Source organism: Argopecten irradians, chromosome 4 (assembly GCF_041381155.1).
Source record: "Argopecten irradians isolate NY chromosome 4, Ai_NY, whole genome shotgun sequence".
NCBI lineage: Eukaryota > Metazoa > Mollusca > Bivalvia > Pectinida > Pectinidae > Argopecten > Argopecten irradians.
Window position 1 is genome coordinate 39,458,545 of NC_091137.1, and position 23,001 is coordinate 39,481,545.

Below are 23,001 nucleotides of genomic sequence, written 5' to 3' on the forward strand. Positions count from 1 at the left end.
TTTTCCATCCCCCCTCAAATTAAGAATCAACAGGATTTTCTTTTAGAAGTCTTGAAAATAATTTCAAAAGGCTAAAGTTCTTTCAAAATAGGAATAGCATCTATTAAATAGACAAATAGACTGAAGGACAAAAGGCAATTACTGGAAGGCATGCTGTATATCATGACATGTTTGTCAGTAGAAATAATCGTAATATTATAGGACACAACAATTCCATTAACATATAAATCAAAATCCATTGATTTTGTCATTGTTCATGGTTCAACTCCAACCAAGGATTAATATAAGGAGTCAGATTTTAAAGCCAAATTTCAGCTAAGCTCCCAGTTTGGACCTCCGCCATACTATCCCCATGGGTCTTAGCCTGGTCCTTTATAAAATATGATTGTCCTCACCTAAAGTTCCCCCTTCTGAATCAATTAAAACCCCTTTAGACCAATTTTCATTGAGATCAGAGACTGAAACCTTAAAACAGGAAGTGGGCCAGCGGCCATCTTGGAATACCAAAATCTTTACGAAAATGTTTGCATGTTGTTCGGCATCAATTAAAACCCCTATAGACCAATTTTCATTGAGATCGGAGACTGAAACCTTAAAACAGGAAGTGGGCCAGCGACCATCTTGGAATACCAAAATCTTTACGAAAATGTTTGCATGTTGTTCAGCATCAATTAAAACCCCTATAGACCAATTTTCATTGAGATCGGAGACTGAAACCTTAAAACAGGAAGTGGGCCAGCGGCCATCTTGGAATACCAAAATCTTTACGAAAATGTTTGCATGTTGTTCAGCATCAATTAAAACTCCTATAAACCAATTCTTATTGAGATCGGAGACTGAAACCTTTAAAACAGGAAGTGAGTCAGCTAAAATTAAGAAAATTTGCCCTTTTGGGGCCCCACCCCTCAGTTCCTAGGGTTCAGACCAGACTCATTTATATAAAATATAATTGTGTTTCCCCAATGATGCTTCACACCAAATATGGATAAAATTCATCCAAGGATGGAGGAGGAGTAGGACTTTAAAGCTAAAATTAAGAAAATTTCCCCATTTGGGGCCCTACCCCTCAGTCCCTAGGGGTCGGACCAGGCTCATTTGTAATATGATTGTCCTTTCCCAATGATGTTTCACAACAAATATGGATGAAATCCATCCAAGGATGAAGGAGGAGAAGGATTTTAAAGCTAAAATTAAGAAAATTTCCCCATTTGGGGCCCCACCTCTCAGCCCCTAGGGGTTGGACCAGGCTCATTTATATCAAATATGATTGTCCGTCCCAAATGATGTTTCACATCAAATATGGATGAAATCCATCCAAGGATGAAGGAGGAGTAGGATTTACACTATGAATGTCATATTATACAGTAGATGAATGGTAAAAAATAATGGAGTATTTGTTTTTCTTGGCCATAATTTATTTGTCAGTTGTTTTACAGAGTTAGCCCATTTTCTGTGCAAGTTCCTTTGCTTTGGCCTTCTCCAGCTTGGCGATACGGGCCTGGGACTTGCTGCCCATCTGTCCTCCACCCCAGTGACGGCGGATCTGGAACACAAAAGGTACTTAATATAGATCTACATTAATGTGAAGTCAAATCATAATATCAGCCCTGTATATTCAATCACTGTTGTGTGAGGTAGGGTTGGTAGTTAAGTAATTTAACATTGCCATCTATATCTTAGCACTGAACATTAGGTTTAACAGATGACTACAACTTTAGTCTAATAATATGGGCTTTCAAGTTTATGAGGTAAATCTCAGGAAATCTCAAGCCACACCATTGACCATCCATTAATTTTTGCACCAGATATATCTTTTTATTAACTGAACCAACTGGGTAAAACAGAAATGGTTTCAGACAAATGCCTCAATTGGCATCACCGAACGACCGGTGGCCATAGCCAAATGGTCAAAAACTGACCACAAGGTTAGGTCACACAGAACATCAGCCTCGTCATCAGTGTCATCATCAACTCCAGTATTTGTCAGATAAACCTCAAACGTCATGTGTTTTGATCTATACTATAAACTCAACTCAAATTTTGTGATATTTTAATAAAACTAATACTAAATCAGAACTCCGTTAGCATTCCAATCCCAGAGGATGCAGTTAACGGTAGCATGGGAAAAGTGTGGTCTTTTCTTAATTTCGTTTTTACGTACACAATGACTTTGATGATGATAAAAGGTCATGCGCAGTACTAAGTCAAAGTAGTTTACATCCATATAAAATGGTCATATTTGCAGGCTACTGGGTCCCATTCTAACATACTAAATTCAGTGCTAATAATATCATGGATGGTGTCAAAGGTATTTTGCTTAAAATCTCCTTTTTGGATATGAAGCTCTAGTGTCCACCATCAAAGACACAATGTAGTGTTGAAAGCTGAAGTTTTCTAGTTAAAAAAGTTTTTCAGACAAATGCCTCAGTTGGCATCACTGAACGACGGTGGCCATAGCCAAATGGTCAAAAACTGACCACAAGGTTAGGTCACACAGAACATCAGCCTCGTCATCAGTGTCATCATTTAACTCCAGTATTTGTCAACCAAACTTCAAAGTGGACTATTATTCAAATTCACAAGGATGGAGTTAGCTTGTGAAAATATCTTTTAAAATTGACGTAAATTTATTTTTACATTTACTTCACACCATTGACCATCCATTAATTTTTGCACCAGATATATCTTTTTATTAACTGAACCAACTGGGTAAAACAGAAATGGTTTCAGACAAATGCCTCAATTGGCATCACCGAACGACCGGTGGCCATAGCCAAATGGTCAAAAACTGACCACAAGGTTAGGTCACACAGAACATCAGCCTCGTCATCAGTGTCATCATCAACTCCAGTATTTGTCAGATAAACCTCAAACGTCATGTGTTTTTATCTATACTATAAACTCAACAAATTTTGTGATATTAATAAAACTAAAACTAAATCAGAACTGTAGCATTCCAATCCCAGAGGATGCAGTTAACGGTAGCATGGGAAAAGTGTGGTCTTTTCTTAATTTCGTTTTTGCGCACACAATGACTTTGATGATGATAAAAGGTCATGCGCAGTACAAAGTCGAAGTAGTTTACATCCATATAAATCGAAGTAGTTTACATCCATATAAATGGTCATATTTGCAGGCTACTGGGTCCCATTCAACTAACTAGATCAGTGCAATAATTTCATGGATGGTGTCAAAGGTATTTTGCTTAAAATCATTTTTGGATATGAAGCTCTAGTGTCACCATCAAAGACACAATTAGTGTTGAAAGCTGAAGTTTTCTAGTTAAAAAAGTTTCAGACAAATGCCTCAGTTGGCATCACTGAACGACCGGTGGCCATAGCCAAATGGTCAAAAACTGACCACCAGGTTAGGTCACACAGAACATCAGCCTCGTCATCAGTGTCATCATTAACTCCAGTATTTGTCAACCAAACTTCAAAGTGGACTATTATTCAAATTCACAAGGATGGAGTTAGCTTGTGAAAATATCTTTTAAAATTGACGTAAATTTATTTTTACATTTTACTTCAGTGTAGTGTCTTCAATGGTGAAAGGTAATGAACTGTATTATGAGTTTTATTTTAAGTGCAAAGTAGTTAAGTCCATACAATTGACCAAATTTGCGAACTACTGGGTCTCATTAAACATATACTAGATCAGTGCAATAATTTTATGGATTGCATAATTTGCATCTATTAAGGTGTTTTACTTTAAATTACCTAATGAGTCTAAAGCTTTAAGCTTACCATCAAAAGAAGGGTGTTAAAACTATTGCAAGTTTTCCAGTTAAGAAAGTTTCAGACAAATGCCTCAATTGGCATCACTGAACGACCGGTGGCCATAGCCAAATGATCAAAAACTGACCACAAGGTTAGGTCACACAGAACATCAGCCTCGTCATCAGTGTCATCATTAACAACATTATTTTCGTCTGTTTAATTAAAATACCAACCCTCAACTATAGGATAGATGTGGGGCAGGAACGTCAAGGTAAAAACAGAATCTGTATTTCTTCCTTTACTCTACAGAGAATTTGAACTAGAGGCTATACACTATCAGTGTAATGTAACTATTCTTTATAAATCATTCACAGTATTAAATACCTCTTCATGTCTTTCATTGAAGTTGGTCTTGACAGCCTCAACCAATTTACTGAGTGATGACTTGTCCTCTCTGCAAAAGAATCATTGGATATTTATACTTGTAATAAGTGTGGTTATGTACTTCAGGCCCGAGACCCGGGGCCTCTAAAAATAAGGCCGGGCCTATGGTTTCCACAAACCTACAGGCCCGACGGACCTATGAAATTTATACAAAGAATTTATCCATCAGTTAATAATACATCTATTTTAAACACGAAACTGAACTCTTTCATTCAGATAAAATGGTTAAACTGGAATATGAAGTCATTGCATGTCGAAACATCGCGTTTAGTAATCGCGAAGGCATACAGTTCATTTTCCGGTTTAAGGGACGTAACTCTAATACACATTTCCGGTTTGCCTCTAATGGCCTGCATGCTTCGATATATTGATGGGGCAAAGCCTGAAAAGAAACTTAGGATCGAAACGGAAAGCCAACCTACAGTTTCTTCAAACAAAAAATGCGAAAAAGGGTCCGCAAGTTTCTCGACGAATGGCATAAAGGTAGGCCTTGGTTAAAATATGCAAATGGTAACATGTTTTGTGAATGCTGTCGTGAAAATGAAACGACCGGCGCGTTTTGTGTCGGGACAAATAATTTTAAGCCGACTGCTATAAAGCATCATAAGAATACCAATATTCATAAGAAATACGCTTTGGAATTGCTGTGGCTAAAAACAGTGGAAAAAAACAACTAAAAATGCCAGGCAGTGGACTGTCTTATGAAGTTTAAAAAAGCAGAATATGACAGACTTGTTATCAAGTTTAGGACAGCCCATGCACTAGCTAAATCCCACCAGAGTTTTCGTTTCTATACCACAATGTGCAAGAAAAATAATTAATCACTACAAGAACAGATATTTAATAGGGATTTTAAAAATATATCAGAAATAGATTGTAAAAAAAAATCATGACTGTAATAAATAACTTTGCTTTCAAACCAACAAAATATTCAAACTAATATAATATTTCATTTGTTAATTTGTTTATTACTCTCTTTTTCAGCTCCTTCAAAATGTCCGTAAAAGCTACGATTCATCTTCTGATTCAGATTATGGGAGTGATGACGGTGAATCTGATAATGAAATGAGCGAGAGGGAGGTTGATAACATGCTCTTTTTCAACACCAGAGACTAAAACCATTAAAAACTGTAATATCTATACAGTGTTCAGCTTCTTTTTCCTACTTTTATTTTATAGATTTTTTCTTGAAATTTTCGGACCTGTAAAATTTTGATCGGGCCTGTTGATTCTGGAGTTCATAGGCCCAAAGGGCCTATAGCATGAAAACTTTGTCGTGCAGACTATACTTGTAATAAGTGTGGTTATGTACTTCAATTCATTGGATATTTATACTTGTAATTAGTGTGGTTATGTACTTCAATTCATTATAATGGTTAATGCTATCAAAGTTGTAAATATATAGCACAGAAATTGTTTCAGACAAATGCCTCAGCTGGCATCACCAAAAGACTGGTGACCTTAGCCAAACGGTCAAAAACTGACCATAAGGTTGGGTCAGACAGAACATCAGCCTCGTCATCAGTGTCATCATCAACCATACAGAAAACTTACAGCACACAACTCTAACCTGGTTTTATAGGCAAGACTTGAGGATTAAAAATGAATATGGCCTTTTTTTAATTTCATTAACTTATCCACATACATTAGAACCAAAATTTCTACCAACAGCATTAACTCTCATTTAATGATTTATTACATATGTTAATGACTCTTAATAATTATCATTATCAATGCATCTTAAAACTTATTCTGATACAGATATATACTTGATATCAAAATAATGCCCTAAATTGGGGGATAATCAAGATCAGTGAATCTGCACCAGTGCAGTATACATGCTCTGTCCTCTTGCTTATTCATTGAGGTAGCTATGAATACAAAGTGAAGATATGAATGACCCATTTACAATAGCAAGTTCAGACACAGCCAAGGTTAGAATCATCAAGTTTTCATGGCAATTTTAAGATATGCATCATTACTTGCTTTTATTCTAAATTTGTATTTCACAAATCAGACATGTTTTTTCACCAGTGAAAAAGTATTTTATATAATATTGTATTTTCTAGACCGATTACTGGCATATACAACTATTAAAGTTAATAGAATTTTATATTCTGAATGTCTACAATAATTTTGGAAACTGTTCATCTTTTATTCCATATGACTTTAATAATTTTGGAAACTAACAGCAATATATCTTGTATTCAAAGCTTTCTTTTTTATACCAATTTATAGTCTGCAATTCATTTTTGTGTAGCTAGGATATTTATATTCGAATACATCCATGCAATTGGGATTAAAAAAACGTCCAACTCCTCCAGAAAGGGGAGGAGCACTAATGACAGTGATTACTGTATAGTTGATTAAGATTGCAAGTTCAGACACAGCCAAGGTTATAATCATTTATATAATATCATGGCAAATAAAATGTATACATCACAACTTGCTTCAGTAACATTAAATTCTATCTGTTATATATAAATAATCAAAACATTTGATCTATAACTGGTCATAAGATCTAAATCTTCAGTGATTCTTCTCTTTATATAATACCAAACCCCCCAATTTTTTCTCAATTACAATGAAAATTTCTCAAATCAAATCTCTGAAAGACAAACAAAACCCGAAAATCTCTCCCCTTGTTTAATCTAAAACAACCTACTCTGAAGCTGTTGTGATGATCATCATCTTTTGATAAAATGAAACAGTTTACTGTTTTACAATATTTAATCACCTACCATGTGCAGTAATGGGAAACTTTTTCCCAAACTTGCTCTTTGTGCGATTAAAAATTCCCAATTTGTTACAAAAACTTTTCCCCCAAAATACCCTGAAAAAACACTGACCTTATAATTACTGGACCTTCTACACCAACACATCGTAAATGTTTTGACCTCAATAATCATTATCTACCTTGTGTCAACAATGAAAGCAGAGTATGTTCAGAAAAATTCTGACCTTTACCTCAAGTTTACCACATATTCATAAAAAATACTTAAGATGTTACTGGGACTGCTATAGTATCTTTGCATATTACAGAGATCCCTCCCTTGTGGTAGGTATCCATCTTGTGACATCATTATTTTATGAGCGAGACTTTAATTGTTGCTCACGTCACAATCAATAATACCTGCAAGGGCAGACAACTCTGCAACATACAAATCCAGAATACTCACGGGTTGACACTTGTGAGAGCCAGACAGGTGGCATTTTTCCTGTTGACAACACGTCCTAAACGTGCCTTTCCTTTCACAATACAGTAGGGAACTCCCATTTTTCTGCAGAGAGCGGGCAGGAACAACACAATCTGTAACAAACACCACAAAACAAATTTTCAGCTACATATTTCTTTGCTTAAATCACAAAATGTCTGGACAACAACAACCTGATTGCAAGTCACAGGGGCTCAGATTTAAAAAGCTCAAATAACACTTCATAAGTTATTCAGAATCCGGTAAAAAAATCATCATGGCTCCCATCGTGAAAAAATAAAATTGTATCAGGATGGTTACAATAAGCTTTTTATCGTTATAATATATAGGGCTGTGGATTGTCGAACATGTGGCGATCCCATCCGATCCAAGATTCGGGGTTGACGATTCACAGATCGGACCACGAATCACCAGTTAGATACAAGCAAAAGATTCAATTGAAGTCGAAACTGTTTTTATTGATAAATCAATAATGCTCTTATATATTGATAAATGTTTGATTGATAATAAAACCATTTTTAGCAATTTTACATTCCTTATCACTAAGCAATAGAGTTACAGGTGAAGTACAGCAGGATTCAGTCACTGTAACTATAAAACAAGAGGCCCAGAGGGCCTGAATCGCTCACCTGGTTTGTAATGCCAAGTAATGTTCTGAATACAGGTTCATTGTTTCTTTTCTGAAGGAATTTTAATATTAACCTCTAAATCCCCTATTAGGCCCCACCCCTCCTGCCCCCAGGGGTTCAGAGCCAAAATTTATACAAGTTCTGTTCCCCTTCCTCCAAGGATATTTGTGGCCAAATTTGGTCACAATCCAAGCAAAACTCTAGGACAAGTAGCAATTTATAGGATTTACTTCTATTTCCCCTATTGGGCCCCACCCGTCCTGCCCCTGGGGGGCCAGAGCCAAAACTTATACAAGTTCTGTTCCCCTTCTCCGAAGGATGTTTGTGGCCAAATTTGGTTACAATCCATATAGAACTCTATGACAAGTGGCGATTTAAAGAATTTACCTCTATTTCCCCTATTGGGCCCCGCCCCTCCTGCCCCCGGGCGGCCAGAGCCAAAATTTATACATACTCAATTCTTATTCTCCCAAGGATATCTCTGGCCAAATTTGGTTACATTCCATGCGGAACTCTGTGACTAGTAGCTATTTAAAGGATTTACCTCTATTTCCCCTATTAGGCTCCGCCCCTCCAGCCCCCGGGGGGCCAGAGCCAAAATTTATACAAGTTCTGTTCCCCTTCCCCCAAGGATGTTTGTGGCCAAATTTGGTTCCAATCCCTGCAGAACTCTATGACTAGTAGCGATTTAAAGGATTTACCTCTATTTCCCCTTTTGGGCCCCGCCCCTCCTGCCCCCGGGGGGTCAGTGCAAAAATTTATACAAGTTCTGTTCCCCTTCCCCCAAGGATGTTTGTGGCCATATTTGGGTACATTCCATTCACAACTCTATGACAAGTAGCGATTTAAAGGATTTACCTCTATTTCCCCTATTGGGCCCCGCCCCTCCTGCCCCTGGGGGGTCAGAGCCAAAATTTATACAAGTACTGTTCCCCTTCCCCCAAGGATGTTTGTGGCTGATTTTGGTTACATTCCATGCCAAACTCTAGGACAAGTAGCGATTTAAAGGATTTACCTCTATTTCCCCTATTGGGCCCCGCCCCTCCTGCCCCTGGGGGATCAGAGCCAAAATTTATACAAGTACTGTTCCCCTTCCCCCAAGGATGTTTGTGGCTGATTTTGGTTACATTCCATGCCAAACTCTAGGACAAGTAGCGATTTAAAGGATTTACCTCTATTTCCCCTATTGGGCCCCGCCCCTCCTGCCCCTGGGGGATCAGAGCCAAAATTTATACAAGTTCTGTTCCCCTTCCCCCAAGGATGTTTGTGGCCAAATTTGGTTACATTTCATTCAGAACTCTACGACAAGTAGCGATTTAAAGGATTTACCTCTATTTCCCCTATTGGGCCCGCCCCTCTCCCCGGGGGTCAGAGCCAAAATTTATACAAGTTCTGTTCCCCCTCCCCCAAGGATGTTTGTGGCCAAATTTGGTTCCAATCCATGCAGAACTCTATGACTAGTAGCGATTTAAAGGATTTACCTCTATTTCCCCTATTGGGCCCCGCCCCTCCTGCCCCTGGGGGATCAGAGCCAAAATTTATACAAGTTCTGTTCCCCTTCCCCCAAGGATGTTTGTGGCCGATTTTGGTTACAATCCATGCCAAACTCTAGGACAAGTAGCGATTTAAAGGATTTACCTCTATTTCCCCTATTGGGCCCCGCCCCTCCTGCCCCTGGGGGGTCAGAGCCAAAATTTATACAAGTTCTGTTCCCCCTCCCCCAAGGATGTTTGTGGCCAAATTTGGTTACAATCCATGCAGAACTCTAGGACAAGTAGCGATTTATAGGAAATGTTGACGGACGGACGGACGGACGGACGGACGACGGACGACGGACGCCGCGCCATGACATAAGCTCACCGGCCCTTCGGGCCAGGTGAGCTAAAAACATCAAATTATTTGAATTTTGAAATGACGTCATCTCAAAAATACTACTGCACATCAATTACGGCATGAAATCATCATGGTAAGGCATAAATAACCATATGAAAATATTTTCACTGTTATTTTGATCAAATACAGAATAAACATTGAGATTAAGAAAAAAATGTTTAAATCTGTAAGAGCAGTTACAATTTAATTTGGTTCTAGGCCTATAGTTTTTATTTTTAATCAAGTGATTTATGATTTTGACTCATAATAAGCCTACATGTACCTTTCGTTTTTGACATGGGGTTCACATCTACATACTCAGTAGCCTAATGTAATATATTCGTATTTTTACATATTTCCGACCCGTAATGAAAACGAAATCAATTATCATCTTTTACATCTCAAGAATTCAATAACTATGTTAAATCATTATTATTTTATGAAGAATTCATAACACTGCATCGAAGCGTGGATACGAAAATAACATGTTGCTAGCTTTTACTTCACGCAGCTCTTGTGTACTTCCGGTCTACTTCTAAGTGAAAACATCGATAGTATTCAGATTTTAGTGTACATTCCTTCACATTTTTTGAGCTATGACAGCATTAAAGAAGGTATTATTTTTTGCTTTTGAAAGATCGCGATCCACAAATATCAGGAGTAACGAATACTCGTATCAGATCTTTCTCAATAATTCGTGAATACTCGAGTACTCGGATACTCGTTACAGCCCTAATAATATAAGTGTTTATTTCCCTTGTAATATTAAAATAATGCATTCTATGGAAACAGGACACAAGATGTGTTTATAGTAGATTTTTCATTACAGTAGCTAGCAATTTAAATACATATCGATTCTCAGGCTTTTATTTCTAAATTCAGAAAAGAAAATTCTTTGTATTAATTCAATTCTTAATGTAAATGATTATTCCATGAATTAAATATGCCCTAGTTTGCTCAGGTTTAAAAAGCTCGTTTGAAAATCTTCATAATTTCTCAGGTGAAGAAATTCATTAAATCATCATCACAAACCTGGCATAAAAGCACGAGGAATATCACATATAAGTTAATAACTCTTGGGTCTGCTTCAAGCTTCCCACTTTAATATAGAATCTCATAAAACTCACTTAATGTGTGATTGAACTTGGCTTTTTATAATACTCTAGATTTGGGTTTCATATTAAAAGTTAAAGTATAAAATTAATTTGTACACTACTTATAAAACATTCTAGTATGAATAGTATTTTCTAGCCAGAGAAAACAAATAAAACATATTCACCCATGGAATTTAGGGTGGTTAAGAAAAACAATCCACTCAATTTGTTATTCAATAAATTAGATGTGCACACAAGTAACTTTAGGATATTACTAAGATACCGTATTTAACATTTCCCTTATGCACCTGTAGTATATATTACCCATTTTTGAAAATTGATATACATTTGTACCTATTGACCATTTTTCTTCTTTTAAATTTTAGAAATGTTGCCAAAATGTCAAATTGCTCAGGTTTAAAAAGCTCGTTTGGAGGTCTTCATAGATTTCTCAGGTGAAGAAATTCAATTACTCATCACTGCAACTTTGACATTTTACAACAATGATCACTGAACAGCACCAAAATAGAACTGATCCATCAGAACTCACTATCCACTACTTTCTATCATACTACTTTTTTTGGACATACTTCTAATGGATCCACATCATGGGCGATGACGACCAACTGTGCTTTTTTTTGTTCCACTAGACAAGTGATGTTGTTAACTCCTGACCTCACAACTGGGGGACGCTTTGTTGGTACATCTTCACCACCGCTGGCACGCTGCTCAGCACGAGCCTTTAACCTAGCCTTCCTGGCCTGTTTCGATTCTGGCTTGTACTTGTCCATTAGACGGAAAACTTGTGTTGCTGATTGAGAAAGTAAAATTTTTGGTATTAAATGAAACGCAAATTTTCTGATACACAATAGTTTACATTTTAGTAAGTTTGCTCAGATTTAAAAAGCTCGTTTGTGATCTTCATTACTTGGTCAGGTGAAGAAATTCAAGCATCATTGCAAACCACTATTATGACAACTGAATTTTTCACTAAAGTGAACTTGCAAGAAATTTGATTAAGAGATATGGAAAGTTGTTGAGGCTTAAATTCAAAAATGGTAAAATCAAATAACTGAAAACAAATTTTCTAATACTTTATGTACGGTCACAGAAAGAATATATTCTAAAGATTATGATAGCTATCAAATATATTTTCACAAATTTCTTGTCATAAAACTTTTTTTTTTTTTTAAAGATGCTCCACCGCCGACAAATGGTCTTTTTCACTATCAAAAACAAGAGCAGACGATTTTGTATTTTTCTTCAGTTACAAAAGTTACTTACTTTACACCATTACCACCATGGGCAAGTTTGAGTTTCTAATTTTTTCTTCAAGTTAAAAATATGAAAAATAATTAATTGCATCCCGAAAAAATTCCTTGGCACTATATCCTATATGTAATGAAGTACTGATTGCGCATGTACCTAAGGCAAAATAAATTATTTTGTGTTATTTTTTGTGTTAATTAGACATATATATACACGATTAAACACCAATTATTGTTCATATAATGAATATCATTTATGCGCTGTCAGCGGTGGAGCATCTTTAAAGAAATGATCATAACAGTTACACAATACACTTTTATTAAAATGCTCAGATGCGAATATTCTGACTTCAAAGTATATTCAGAATCCGGTAAATATTCATCACAGCATTTGTTTCAGTGTCTGAAAGTGACTCTGAATTTTCCATAGACAATCAGTCTACAAGGAAAGAAAATTCTATTGCCCCAGCCATTTTTTCACAGACCCATTTTATTATCACATACATGTACATACTAAAGCAACAAAAGCCAATGGATTATGAAAATTGCTAAATTTACGGATTTTTCATAATGAATTTTATTCTTTATCCTTGTGATGCATTTAACTTAATATACATCAAAATTAGAATTTGTCAAGGGATGCAGAATAAAAGAATTTATGTCAAAATTGCATAGCCAATAGGACCTTCATGATAAGATTTTACAAAGACCAACCAGATTTTCTATAGCCTCTGGCCATCTTTGTGAACACTGTTGTTTTACGTGAATGGTCAGAGTTTGCACTTGGCATTTCATAAATAGGGTCTTTCTTGGATAAAATAGGGTCCCCTATAATGTAATTGAAATGAAGTTCCTGAAAAATAGTTGGTTCCATTTGATTTTCTATGCTTACCAGGGATCAATCTAGCTCTGATTTATAACTGTTTATGGGTAAATTTCCCCTCAAGGAGACAATTCCCCTCTGGCCTTAAATTCCCCATTTGAAGCTAAAAAATGACTGCTTTTGTAACACAATTTCCCCTGTGACTTATTTTCCATTATTTTTTTAAGACTTTTGTTTGCAAATTTCTTCATGTTTATCATACAGCTACTGTATATTTTATGATAATATCCAATTTTTCATTATTGAGCTTAAAATCTTGCTTTACTAAATCTTAAAATAGAATTAGTTGTTTTACAGTTCTTTTTGTGAAAATGAATACAATTTTGGACCAAAAAAAGAAGTTTCAAATTCCCCTATATTTCACCAAACTTTCCCCCTATTTTGAAAAAGGGTAGTTTCCCCCAATACCTAGATTGATCCCTGCTTAAAAGGGATATGGGGACAGCCACTAGGTTTAAGAAGGGTTTTAACCATGAACAATTCAGGGTTAGTTTTTGCTCAGAGATCTAGGTGGTAGATTTGTTAACATCATACAAATCAGACAATAAAATCTTTCTCTCATCATTGCATTTAGTTCATGGTTCCAAAAGACCAAATAAGATATTAGATTTCATCATATCAGAAAATAAACTATGCTTATTTTACTCTTAATAGTATACTGTTCATACTTTCCAATATATCTGAATATGCATCTTGCATACTTTTCTTTATCTCTCCCTACCTCCCCCCTTTTCCTTTTCTAGAAATGGTGCTGAATTCACATCTTGATGAGATAAATGATGGATTAGTGAGGCTATTAAATGTCCCACATATAATCTAGTCTAGAAAGTTGGACAATAACACAAGATTTTACTACTCAAGAACTTAATGACATATTACGGAAAATTCCTAACCAGCATATGAAACTTATTGTCATGAAAGAATTGAAATCGGATTATGATCATTTAAAATGGACAGTACTAGAATAACTTGCTCAGAGATCAAGGTGGTAGATTTGCTAACAGCATATGTGCATCAGACAGCAAAATCTTTCTCTCATCACCGCATTAATCAAATAATCACCAACATTTCTATATGCAGTCTTAAAGATATTTGACAACAAGAGGCCCAAAGGGCCTTAACGGTCATCTGACTACCTTGGCAATAGTAAAATTAATTTCATATGGTGTCACTTTGTCAGGACCATGTCAGGATCATTTTCCATTTCCTTCAACAAATTTTATTTCAAACAAGAGGCCCAAGGGCCTTAACATGTAGGAAATTAATTAGATATAGTGTCATAGTAGCCTTCTTCAATTTGGGATCAACCAGAGATGTAACAATACTTTGTCGATCCATGTCAGGATCATCTCAGGCAAGTTTCAGCCAAATCACATAGGCAGAACTTGAGAAGAAGTTCAAAATGTGTTTTCAAGATGGCGGCTGTGGCGGCCATCTTGGATTTCGGATCGACCCGAAAAATAACAACACTTTGTCGGGACCATGTCAGGATCATTTCATGCAAGTTTCAGCCAAATCGAACCAGTAAAACTTGAGAAGAAGTTCAAAATGTGTTTTCAATATGGCAGATGTGCCGGTCATCTTGGATTTCGGATTGACCCGAAAAATAACAACACTTTGTCGGGACCATGTCAGGATCATTTCATGCAAGTTTCAGCCAAATCGCACGAGTTGAACTTGAGAATAATTTCAAAATGTGTTTTCAAGATGGCGGCTGTGGCGGCCATCTTGGATTTCGGATCGACCCGAAAAATAACAACACTTTGTCGGGACCATGTCAGGATCATTTCATGCAAGTTTCAGCCAAATCGCACCTGTAGAACTTGAGAAGAAGTTCAAAATGTGTTTTCAAGATGGCGGCTGTGGCGGCCATCTTGGATTTCGGATCGACCCGAAAAATAACAACACTTTGTCGGGACCATGTCAGGATCATTTCATGCAAGTTTCAGCCAAATCGCACCAGTAGAACTTGAGAAAGTTCAAAATGTGTTTTCAAGATGGCGCCTGTGGCGGCCATCTTGGATTTCGGATCGACCCGAATAATAACAACACTTTGTCGGGACCATGTCAGGATCATTTCATGCAAGTTTCAGCCAAATCGCACTGGTAGAACTTGAGAAGAAGTTTAAAATGTGTTTTCAAGATGGCGGCTGTGGCGGCCATCTTGGATTTCGGATCGACCCGAAAAATAACAACACTTTGTCGGGACCATGTCAGGATCATTTCATGCAAGTTTCAGCCAAATCGCACCGGTAGAACTTGAGAAGAAGTTCAAAATGTGTTTTCAAGATGGCGCCTGTGGCGGCCATCTTGGATTTCGGATCGACCCGAAAAATAACAACACTTTGTCGGGACCATGTCAGGATCATTTCATGCAAGTTTCAGCCAAATCGCACCGGTAGAACTTGAGAAGAAGTTTAAAATGTGTTTTCAAGATGGCGGCTGTGGCGGCCATCTTGGATTTCGGATCGACCCGAAAAATAACAACACTTTGTCGGGACCATGTCAGGATCATTTCATGCAAGTTTCAGCCAAATCGCACCGGTAGAACTTGAGAAGAAGTTCAAAATGTGTTTTCAAGATGGCGCCTGTGGCGGCCATCTTGGATTTCGGATCGACCCGAAAAATAACAACACTTTGTCGGGACCATGTCAGGATCATTTCATGCAAGTTTCAGCCAAATCGCACTGGTAGAACTTGAGAAGAAGTTCAAAATGTGTTTTCAAGATGGCGGCTGTGGCGGCCATCTTGGATTTCGGATCGACCCGAAAAATAAAAACACTTTGTCGGGACCATGTCAGGATCATTTCATGCAAGTTTCAGCCAAATCGCACCGGTAGAACTTGAGAAGAAGTTCAAAATGTGTTTTCAAGATGGCGCCTGTGGCGGCCATCTTGGATTTCGGATCGACCCGAAAAATAACAACACTTTGTCGGGACCATGTCAGGATCATTTCATGCAAGTTTCAGCCAAATCGCACCGGTAGAACTTGAGAAGAAGTTTAAAATGTGTTTTCAAGATGGCGGCTGTGGCGGCCATCTTGGATTTCGGATCGACCCGAAAAATAACAACACTTTGTCGGGACCATGTCAGGATCATTTCATGCAAGTTTCAGCCAAATCGCACCGGTAGAACTTGAGAAGAAGTTCAAAATGTGTTTTCAAGATGGCGCCTGTGGCGGCCATCTTGGATTTCGGATCAACCCGAAAAATAACAACACTTTGTCGGGACCATGTCAGGATCATTTCATGCAAGTTTCAGCCAAAACGCACCGGTAGAACTTGAGAAGAAGTTCAAAATGTGTTTTCAAGATGGCGGCTGTGGCGGCCATCTTGGATTTCGGATCGACCCGAAAAAATAACAACACTTTGTCGGGACCATCTCAGGATCATTTCAGGTAAGTTTCAAAAAGTTCAAAATGTGAAAAGTTAACGCACGGCGGACGGCGGCACGGCGCACGGCGGACGGCGCACGGCGCACGGCGGACGGCGCACGACGACGGACGAAACATGATGACTATAGGTCATCCTGACCCTTCGGGTCAGATGACCTAAAAATTATTAAATTAGACAAACTAGTTTAATCATTAAACTTGATTCTACACACCGGTCTTTCCATCTAAAGTCTGTTTGAACTGGTTGATTGGTGGAGGAACCTTCAGACGTTGTAGGAGTACTGCCTTTTGTCTCTGGAGACGGATGTACTTGGGCCACTTGACAAAACGGCTAAGATCTCTCTTGGGCTGAATATCCTGACCTGTTCACAATGTAGACGCATAATAAATAATAAATTACGTTTCTTATTTTGATAGTAAAAGAAACTATTATTTCTGCCATTTGATACACTATTGAGAACCAAATTTACAAAATATTATTGCTTTAATGTGCTGCTTCACATGGTCTATGGTTTCATTCCATATAATTAATTTTATATGTATGAGTGGCTCATAATTACCAATTCCAAAGTTTCTTGGTCGTTTCTCAATAAGGGGATTAACAACTTTCTTCTGTTCGACAGCCCTTTTGGCCATCAAAGGGGGCGCGGCCACCTTCTTCTTCCCCTTTTTTTTCATCGGCTGGAACAAAAAATTAATTGCATATCTATCATAGATCTATATCAATGGGTGCAAAAAAAGGTTGAAGTGATTTTTTTTACGCAGGCAGAAGCCAATCAAGGATGCATTTCGAAATTCACTTAAGAGCTCGACGAGAGTTTTAGTTTTTTATAGTTACTGTTAGTATTACACTAGATTTACAGGAGCAATACTACATTTGCATTTGTGTCTCAGGAGTTTTTTAATCAAGAGTTGTTTCCCTTTCATACAAGTTACATTCACTGCAAGAGAACATCTGATCAAGAAGAAGCTAAAATCATCCTAGCAAATTCTTTACACTATCCGCCATCGAATATAAATGAAACATACGATAGTTAAATGAAATAACATCAACAGATTACAACTTTCCATGTAATATTGATATGTATCGTGTGATCTTGTTACAGAAACATGAAAACTGTCTTACAGGAAAGTGTTAAATTTAATTGTCATTTACCAAAATCCACCATATAGTTACAAATTAACGTATCTCCATAGTTTGCCAAGATAAATAAATGACCCGAAAAAGCATGTTATGCAGTTTCATTCAACGTCAACAAAACCGATCACCATGAACATGTTTCCAATTAAAACGTTTAATTTCACCTCAATATCAATTTAAACTTTGTCATAATGAGCGAACAAATTAAATGAATATTTAATCTTTATTTTACGTGGTTTTTGAACATCAAAACTCAATGATGTCAACGATAACCGCTCGATAAACAGTACGGTCACTGGAATCGCTCACTAACCATGATGGCTAACCCCGGAAAAAGGGTGATTCTCGTTCCCACTTTCCGGATGTAGATATTATTCCGGGTCATGAAAACGCTTTCACATATTCCAAGTCGACAAACATTGTGATGACGGTAAATATTGGTTTACATTCGACATCGAAACACAAAAGGTTTGAATCGATATGTGCTTTATAATCACTTAAGTAGGCCTAGAGAAGCTGAGCATATATAGATGACATCGATAAATTGTTTTCATTGAAAGCCAGAACAGATGCAGTACTGTATTGGTAGACTACTAGTTGAATCTAGTTCATTTTCACAGAGACGAAACCTGTTTTGACGGACCGGTGTATTTAGACTCCGTTTAATTTGTGATTCACATACAGTAACGTGCCAAAAGTCTTCGTAATTTTTATTTTTCCCTATATATATTCTATGTATTTTACATTTTTTCTTTGATTTTTCCTTATCTCGTCTATTGGCGGAATTTACTCAATTTTGGCATACTTGTAGAGAATTATCTACACTTTCAGCTCATAATAATTGTATAATTTTCCTATATTTTGTTTTCAAAATATATATCTTTTTTGTGAACTACTTACACTTATGACGTCATTTCCTTCTTTGTTAATATCAAAAAGGCAACAAAAAAGTATTGCGTGACAGTTACTGGGAAATGAAAATATACTGTATGACTATCGATCCCCCCCCCCCCACCCACCGGGAAAGATGCTAAAGAAGGAGCTGAATATAGAGGCCATAGCCTGTGTTCAGAAATCATCCTAAGGTATCCTAAGGTATCCTAAGGTAATACGGTTTTCTAAAAAAGTGCATAAAGGAAAATTATGTAAATATTATTAGCTGAAAGTGTAGATAATTTTCTACAAGTACCGGTATACCAAATTTGATTAAAATCTGCGCCTAGATGAGATCGGGAAAAATCTAAGAAAAAATTTAAAAATACATAGAATATATAGGGAAAAAATAATAATTACGAAGACTTTTGGCACACGACTGTATATCTACGTCTAGGCTAGTAGACTGATTATGCATCTACGGAATGTTACTAACATATATATATACTAATTATTATCATGAGGGTGTTATTTCCGGATGCATTATAAAATGTCCTGACAAATAAAAAAAATACATATAGAAAAAAAATGATAATGATGTCACTCATAGGCCAAATCGTGGTTCGTACCCGGGACCTAAGAACGTTAGCCAGATTGAGTTGTACCTAGGCCTAGTCACCGAGGATCAACCCAGTCAGCAAACCTACATTACATATGTAACGCTGACTCCCTTGATCATTCTCCAAGTCTTCTTCCAAAGACAATTGCTTGAAACAGAACAGTCAGACCGTGATTCAATCCTGAAACAGCAGAAACACTGGCAAGGTGATGAAAACAAATGTAGAGCTACCATATTATGACTCCAACAATCAACCCAGTGCAATTCCGATAGATATTGTATTTGGAAGCCACCTAAAATTGTCACAAATAAGTAACTTAATAGTCAAAATTAATAATTAATTGTCAAAATTAATAATTAATTAATATACTAAACAATGACACTAAATGAAACAAAGGGACATGTCGGACACTGGTATATGGGAGCATTTACTAGTTTATCACCTACATGACTCTGTCTATTACGAGATAGGCTTTGTCTGAAATGGCAGTAGGTCTCAAGCCATACTTTACCAAAACCTGTGTGTAGGAAGAAATCTCCAGATAATTCAAGTTTACGATTGATGGACAATGTCATATCTGGTATAATAATCATGTAGGTCGTTTTAAATGCCAGGATGAAGAGTTTTAATTAAAGTACATTCAAAACCTCCTTTAATACCTACGGCCATTGATCATGATTCATATTTGCTACTCAAAGGTGGAGGGTATTGATTCTTCCATCTTAATTTATCGGCGGACACATACATACCAGTACTTATATGTATTGATGTTTCAAGAGCCTTGGCCCAGTTTCACAAACAATATAGACTGGTCACCAGTCTCTAGAATATAAAAAAAAAAATCACTTAAATTTGGCTTGATTATTTTTGTCTCTACTACATGTCTGATTTCCTAAGTTTCAAACTAGGGGGATAATCTAGTAATAAACTCTGTTAAGAAAGTCTTATCAACAACTAAGGTCTGGTATGGCCAGTCTACAAAGCATTACAGAAGTGAAGGAAAAATCTTCCTTCCATAAAATCTGTACATACATGTGTATGCTTTCTAATGCATAATTTTAAGTTAAGGAATTCCATCAATTATGTAAGAAATATTTGTGCAAGTAGGCCCTGATTGGTGATTGAAGATGTTTGAACTATATATACTTGACTTAGGATGCTTTAATAAAATTGACTTGGGATTCCTATAGACAGTTGAGTAAAGTTCTGACTTGAATTATCTTTAGATGATCGAGAGCAAAATATGAATGCATTTTTAGGCCTAGTGAACTCAGGATGTTGTTTTGGCAATAGATATATCTCTCAGCCTGACTGATGTTTGTGTAAGATACAAATTGGTAATAAGATATTTCTTCTTTATTTTGTAGGATGCTGTGGTAATGACTGTTTCATGCTAGCCTGAATCATGGCCAGTCAACGTGCCCTTCCTCAGAGCAAGGAGGCTCTACTTAAATCCTACAATAAAAACCTCAAAGACGACATCAAATCCATGTTGGATAATTTTACAGAAATCATCAAGCTTGCAAGAGTGAGTGTTTTTGTCCCCTGGTTGCATGATTTAGAAGTTAAATATATTTGGGGAATTCACTTCAGTTTGTCAGAGAAATGATAACACAACATCTTGCTTGTTCCAACTCCAAAAACTTCAGAGATTCGATAAAGGAGAATAACCCACATACAACAAGGGTTAAACTATTTTGTCCTTAGACAGTACAATATTATTATATAATCTACTTAAACCCATAAATCCATATACATAACTAACACCTTAGTGAGGGAGCAATGTTTATATGAAGGCTAACCCCAAGGCCCCAACCTTGGCAGTCTAATTCAAATAATATTTGCCTACAGAATAAAATATATTTAGCCTTTGTGGGCTTAAATAATGGAATTAAGTCAGATGCTGTTTAAGCAAAATGAATTTTCTAGTATATCAAGATCTTGTTATTGGGAATTTTGAAATCTATGCACATGTATTTCATTTATAAATATGTGAATTTCCTTTTAGGGAGAAGAGGAATCTCAAGTGTCAAAGACCACACAGATAGAACAAGATCAGTATGAAATGCAGGTCCGGGGCTCTAACATTGTAAGTTAAAATGTGCTCATACATATAAAGATAATTATTTTAATATGGTAATTATTTATCTTAATAAACCTGTCTCTTTTCAAACAGTTTAATCAAGATTTTCATAAAAGGGAAATAACTCAATTTGTGCACCAGATAAAATAAGTTATTAAGAGTGCACACCTTTTTATAGAGAATTACATGTGCACTGTACATGCATTCGACCAAATAAGCTCCAAGGGTATTTTGAAAATGAGAGGGCACTTCATAAGGCCATATTTTGACTAATATATTTCACAGGAGTAAGCTATAAAGAAATCAAAGAATTTTTTTTATCTTTGAATTTGTGCATGTGGCTTTACTGGTATATGCTGAAAAATGGTCCTTGGTTTTCATATATTCATTGTGCATTTAATTCACATTAAGTGAAAATGAGACAAAAAAAGAGAGGGGCGCTTTTTGGGTTGAATACAGTCGATATTTTGTATTTTACTCGTCAGTATGTTTGTGTCTTAAATTGTACCTCTGATTTGCTGTTGCTAGGTAAGAGCCGGAGAATCTCTGATGAAACTAGTGTCGGACCTGAAACAGTTTCTTATTCTTAACGACTTCCCATCTGTGAATGACTCAATTACGAAAAACAGTAAACTGTACAAAGATTTACAGAGTGAATGCGACACAAAATTGTTAACTCTAAGAGATGATATGGCTGTGGACCTGTTCGAACTGGAGGATGAATATTACTCATCAAGTTATAAGTGATCCTGTATTACACGAATTTTTGATGTCTCAAAATATGTCTGTAATTATGATCAGTACTTTTTACTCTATGTAAATGATTCACAGAATGAAATCTTATTGATAGAACATTCTACTGCTCAATCAGGAATATGTGGTTGTTTGATAACTTAAGCAACTCGATATAAAAACATTTTTATCGAAAATATGGTTTCTATTGTCTACAGTTGAAGATGTGCTGATTTTTTGATACCTTTCTAATTATCAAAATTATAATATCTTATTGACACTTTTTAACATTTATCACATTAAACTTCAAGCAAATGAAGAACTCTGTAGACAGAATTATCTTCTGAGTGCAATATAGCATGAAATTGATTTTAATGTTGAGACAGTTTTGATATGTTTCAGCAGGCTATTTTGAAAGAGTAACATATGATATATGATATCAGTTATAAACAATGAAAACTGAAGTTATCATAATAAAGAACAGAAACAAAATCCTTTGTCTTAAAATTATTATTTTCAAGATAAAGACACTAAATTCATTTCAAATTAATATAACTTAAATAGTGAAATTTATACATCATATTCTTTAACATCTTTAACAATTAATAAGCTCTACAATACAATATTGTTGACAGTACCATGTATTGGAAGATTTTGCAGCTTTAATAAAACCTTAAGAAACATTAAGGATCATTCATAGTACACTGTATTTCAACCCCATTCCAGGACTCCATGTTCCTTTATTTTGAACACTTAATTTTATTACCAGGTGTAGAAATTTTACGTAAATGTCCTAGGATGGGGTATGTGTTACCAAGAACTACCACCTCCAAAATTTACGTTCATTTATATATATAAATGCATTTCCTATGGATGGAATCAAGATATACATATCCGATTGTGATATCGGACCAAATCAAAGATTTTTTTAACATAGTCCTCACACATGGCTGGTTATTACCCTTTTGATATCTACAAATTCAATGTTCATAAATAAAATTGTTTGCTTTACAAAGAGGCAACAATGAAATCAT

At 36.3% G+C, this 23,001-nt stretch overlaps 2 protein-coding genes and 4 non-coding genes across 9 annotated transcripts; 1 reads left to right on the top strand and 5 right to left on the bottom strand.

Moving 5' to 3' along the window:
- Window positions 1-1,393: 1,393 nt before the first annotated feature.
- On the bottom strand, window positions 1,394-18,059 carry LOC138321616 (large ribosomal subunit protein eL8-like). Of its 2 annotated transcripts, none has more exons than XM_069265398.1 (7): window positions 17,973-18,059; window positions 17,079-17,199; window positions 16,731-16,880; window positions 11,564-11,784; window positions 7,343-7,473; window positions 4,104-4,173; window positions 1,394-1,543 (listed from the first exon to the last, which is right to left on the bottom strand). In XM_069265398.1, the coding sequence occupies exons 1-7, from the start codon at window positions 18,042-18,044 to the stop codon at window positions 1,439-1,441; spliced, it is 870 nt and encodes a 289-aa protein (XP_069121499.1). In that variant the 5' UTR covers window positions 18,045-18,059; the 3' UTR covers window positions 1,394-1,438. The 2 variants fall into 2 exon arrangements, with proteins under 2 accessions (XP_069121499.1, XP_069121500.1); XM_069265399.1 differs by lacking the exon at window positions 17,973-18,059 and adding an exon at window positions 17,892-17,921.
- LOC138322556 (small nucleolar RNA SNORD36) lies at window positions 7,568-7,641 on the bottom strand. Its single transcript, XR_011208429.1, has one exon. It is a non-coding gene; the product is annotated as a small nucleolar RNA SNORD36 (small nucleolar RNA).
- LOC138322555 (small nucleolar RNA SNORD36) lies at window positions 10,832-10,909 on the bottom strand. Its single transcript, XR_011208428.1, has one exon. It is a non-coding gene; the product is annotated as a small nucleolar RNA SNORD36 (small nucleolar RNA).
- Window positions 11,380-11,458, bottom strand: LOC138322554 (small nucleolar RNA SNORD36). The gene has a single exon (XR_011208427.1). It is a non-coding gene; the product is annotated as a small nucleolar RNA SNORD36 (small nucleolar RNA).
- Window positions 11,862-11,935, bottom strand: LOC138322568 (small nucleolar RNA SNORD36). The gene has a single exon (XR_011208440.1). It is a non-coding gene; the product is annotated as a small nucleolar RNA SNORD36 (small nucleolar RNA).
- Window positions 17,956-22,459, top strand: LOC138321617 (mediator of RNA polymerase II transcription subunit 22-like). Of its 3 annotated transcripts, none has more exons than XM_069265401.1 (4): window positions 17,956-18,089; window positions 20,520-20,680; window positions 21,161-21,241; window positions 21,764-22,459. In XM_069265401.1, exons 2-4 carry the CDS (start codon window positions 20,558-20,560, stop codon window positions 21,980-21,982), a joined length of 423 nt encoding a protein of 140 aa, XP_069121502.1. In that variant the 5' UTR covers window positions 17,956-18,089; window positions 20,520-20,557; the 3' UTR covers window positions 21,983-22,459. The 3 variants fall into 3 exon arrangements, with proteins under 3 accessions (XP_069121502.1, XP_069121501.1, XP_069121503.1); XM_069265400.1 differs by having other exon boundaries at window positions 17,970-18,127; XM_069265402.1 differs by lacking the exon at window positions 17,956-18,089 and adding an exon at window positions 18,623-18,754.
- The last annotated feature ends 542 nt before the right edge of the window (window positions 22,460-23,001 follow it).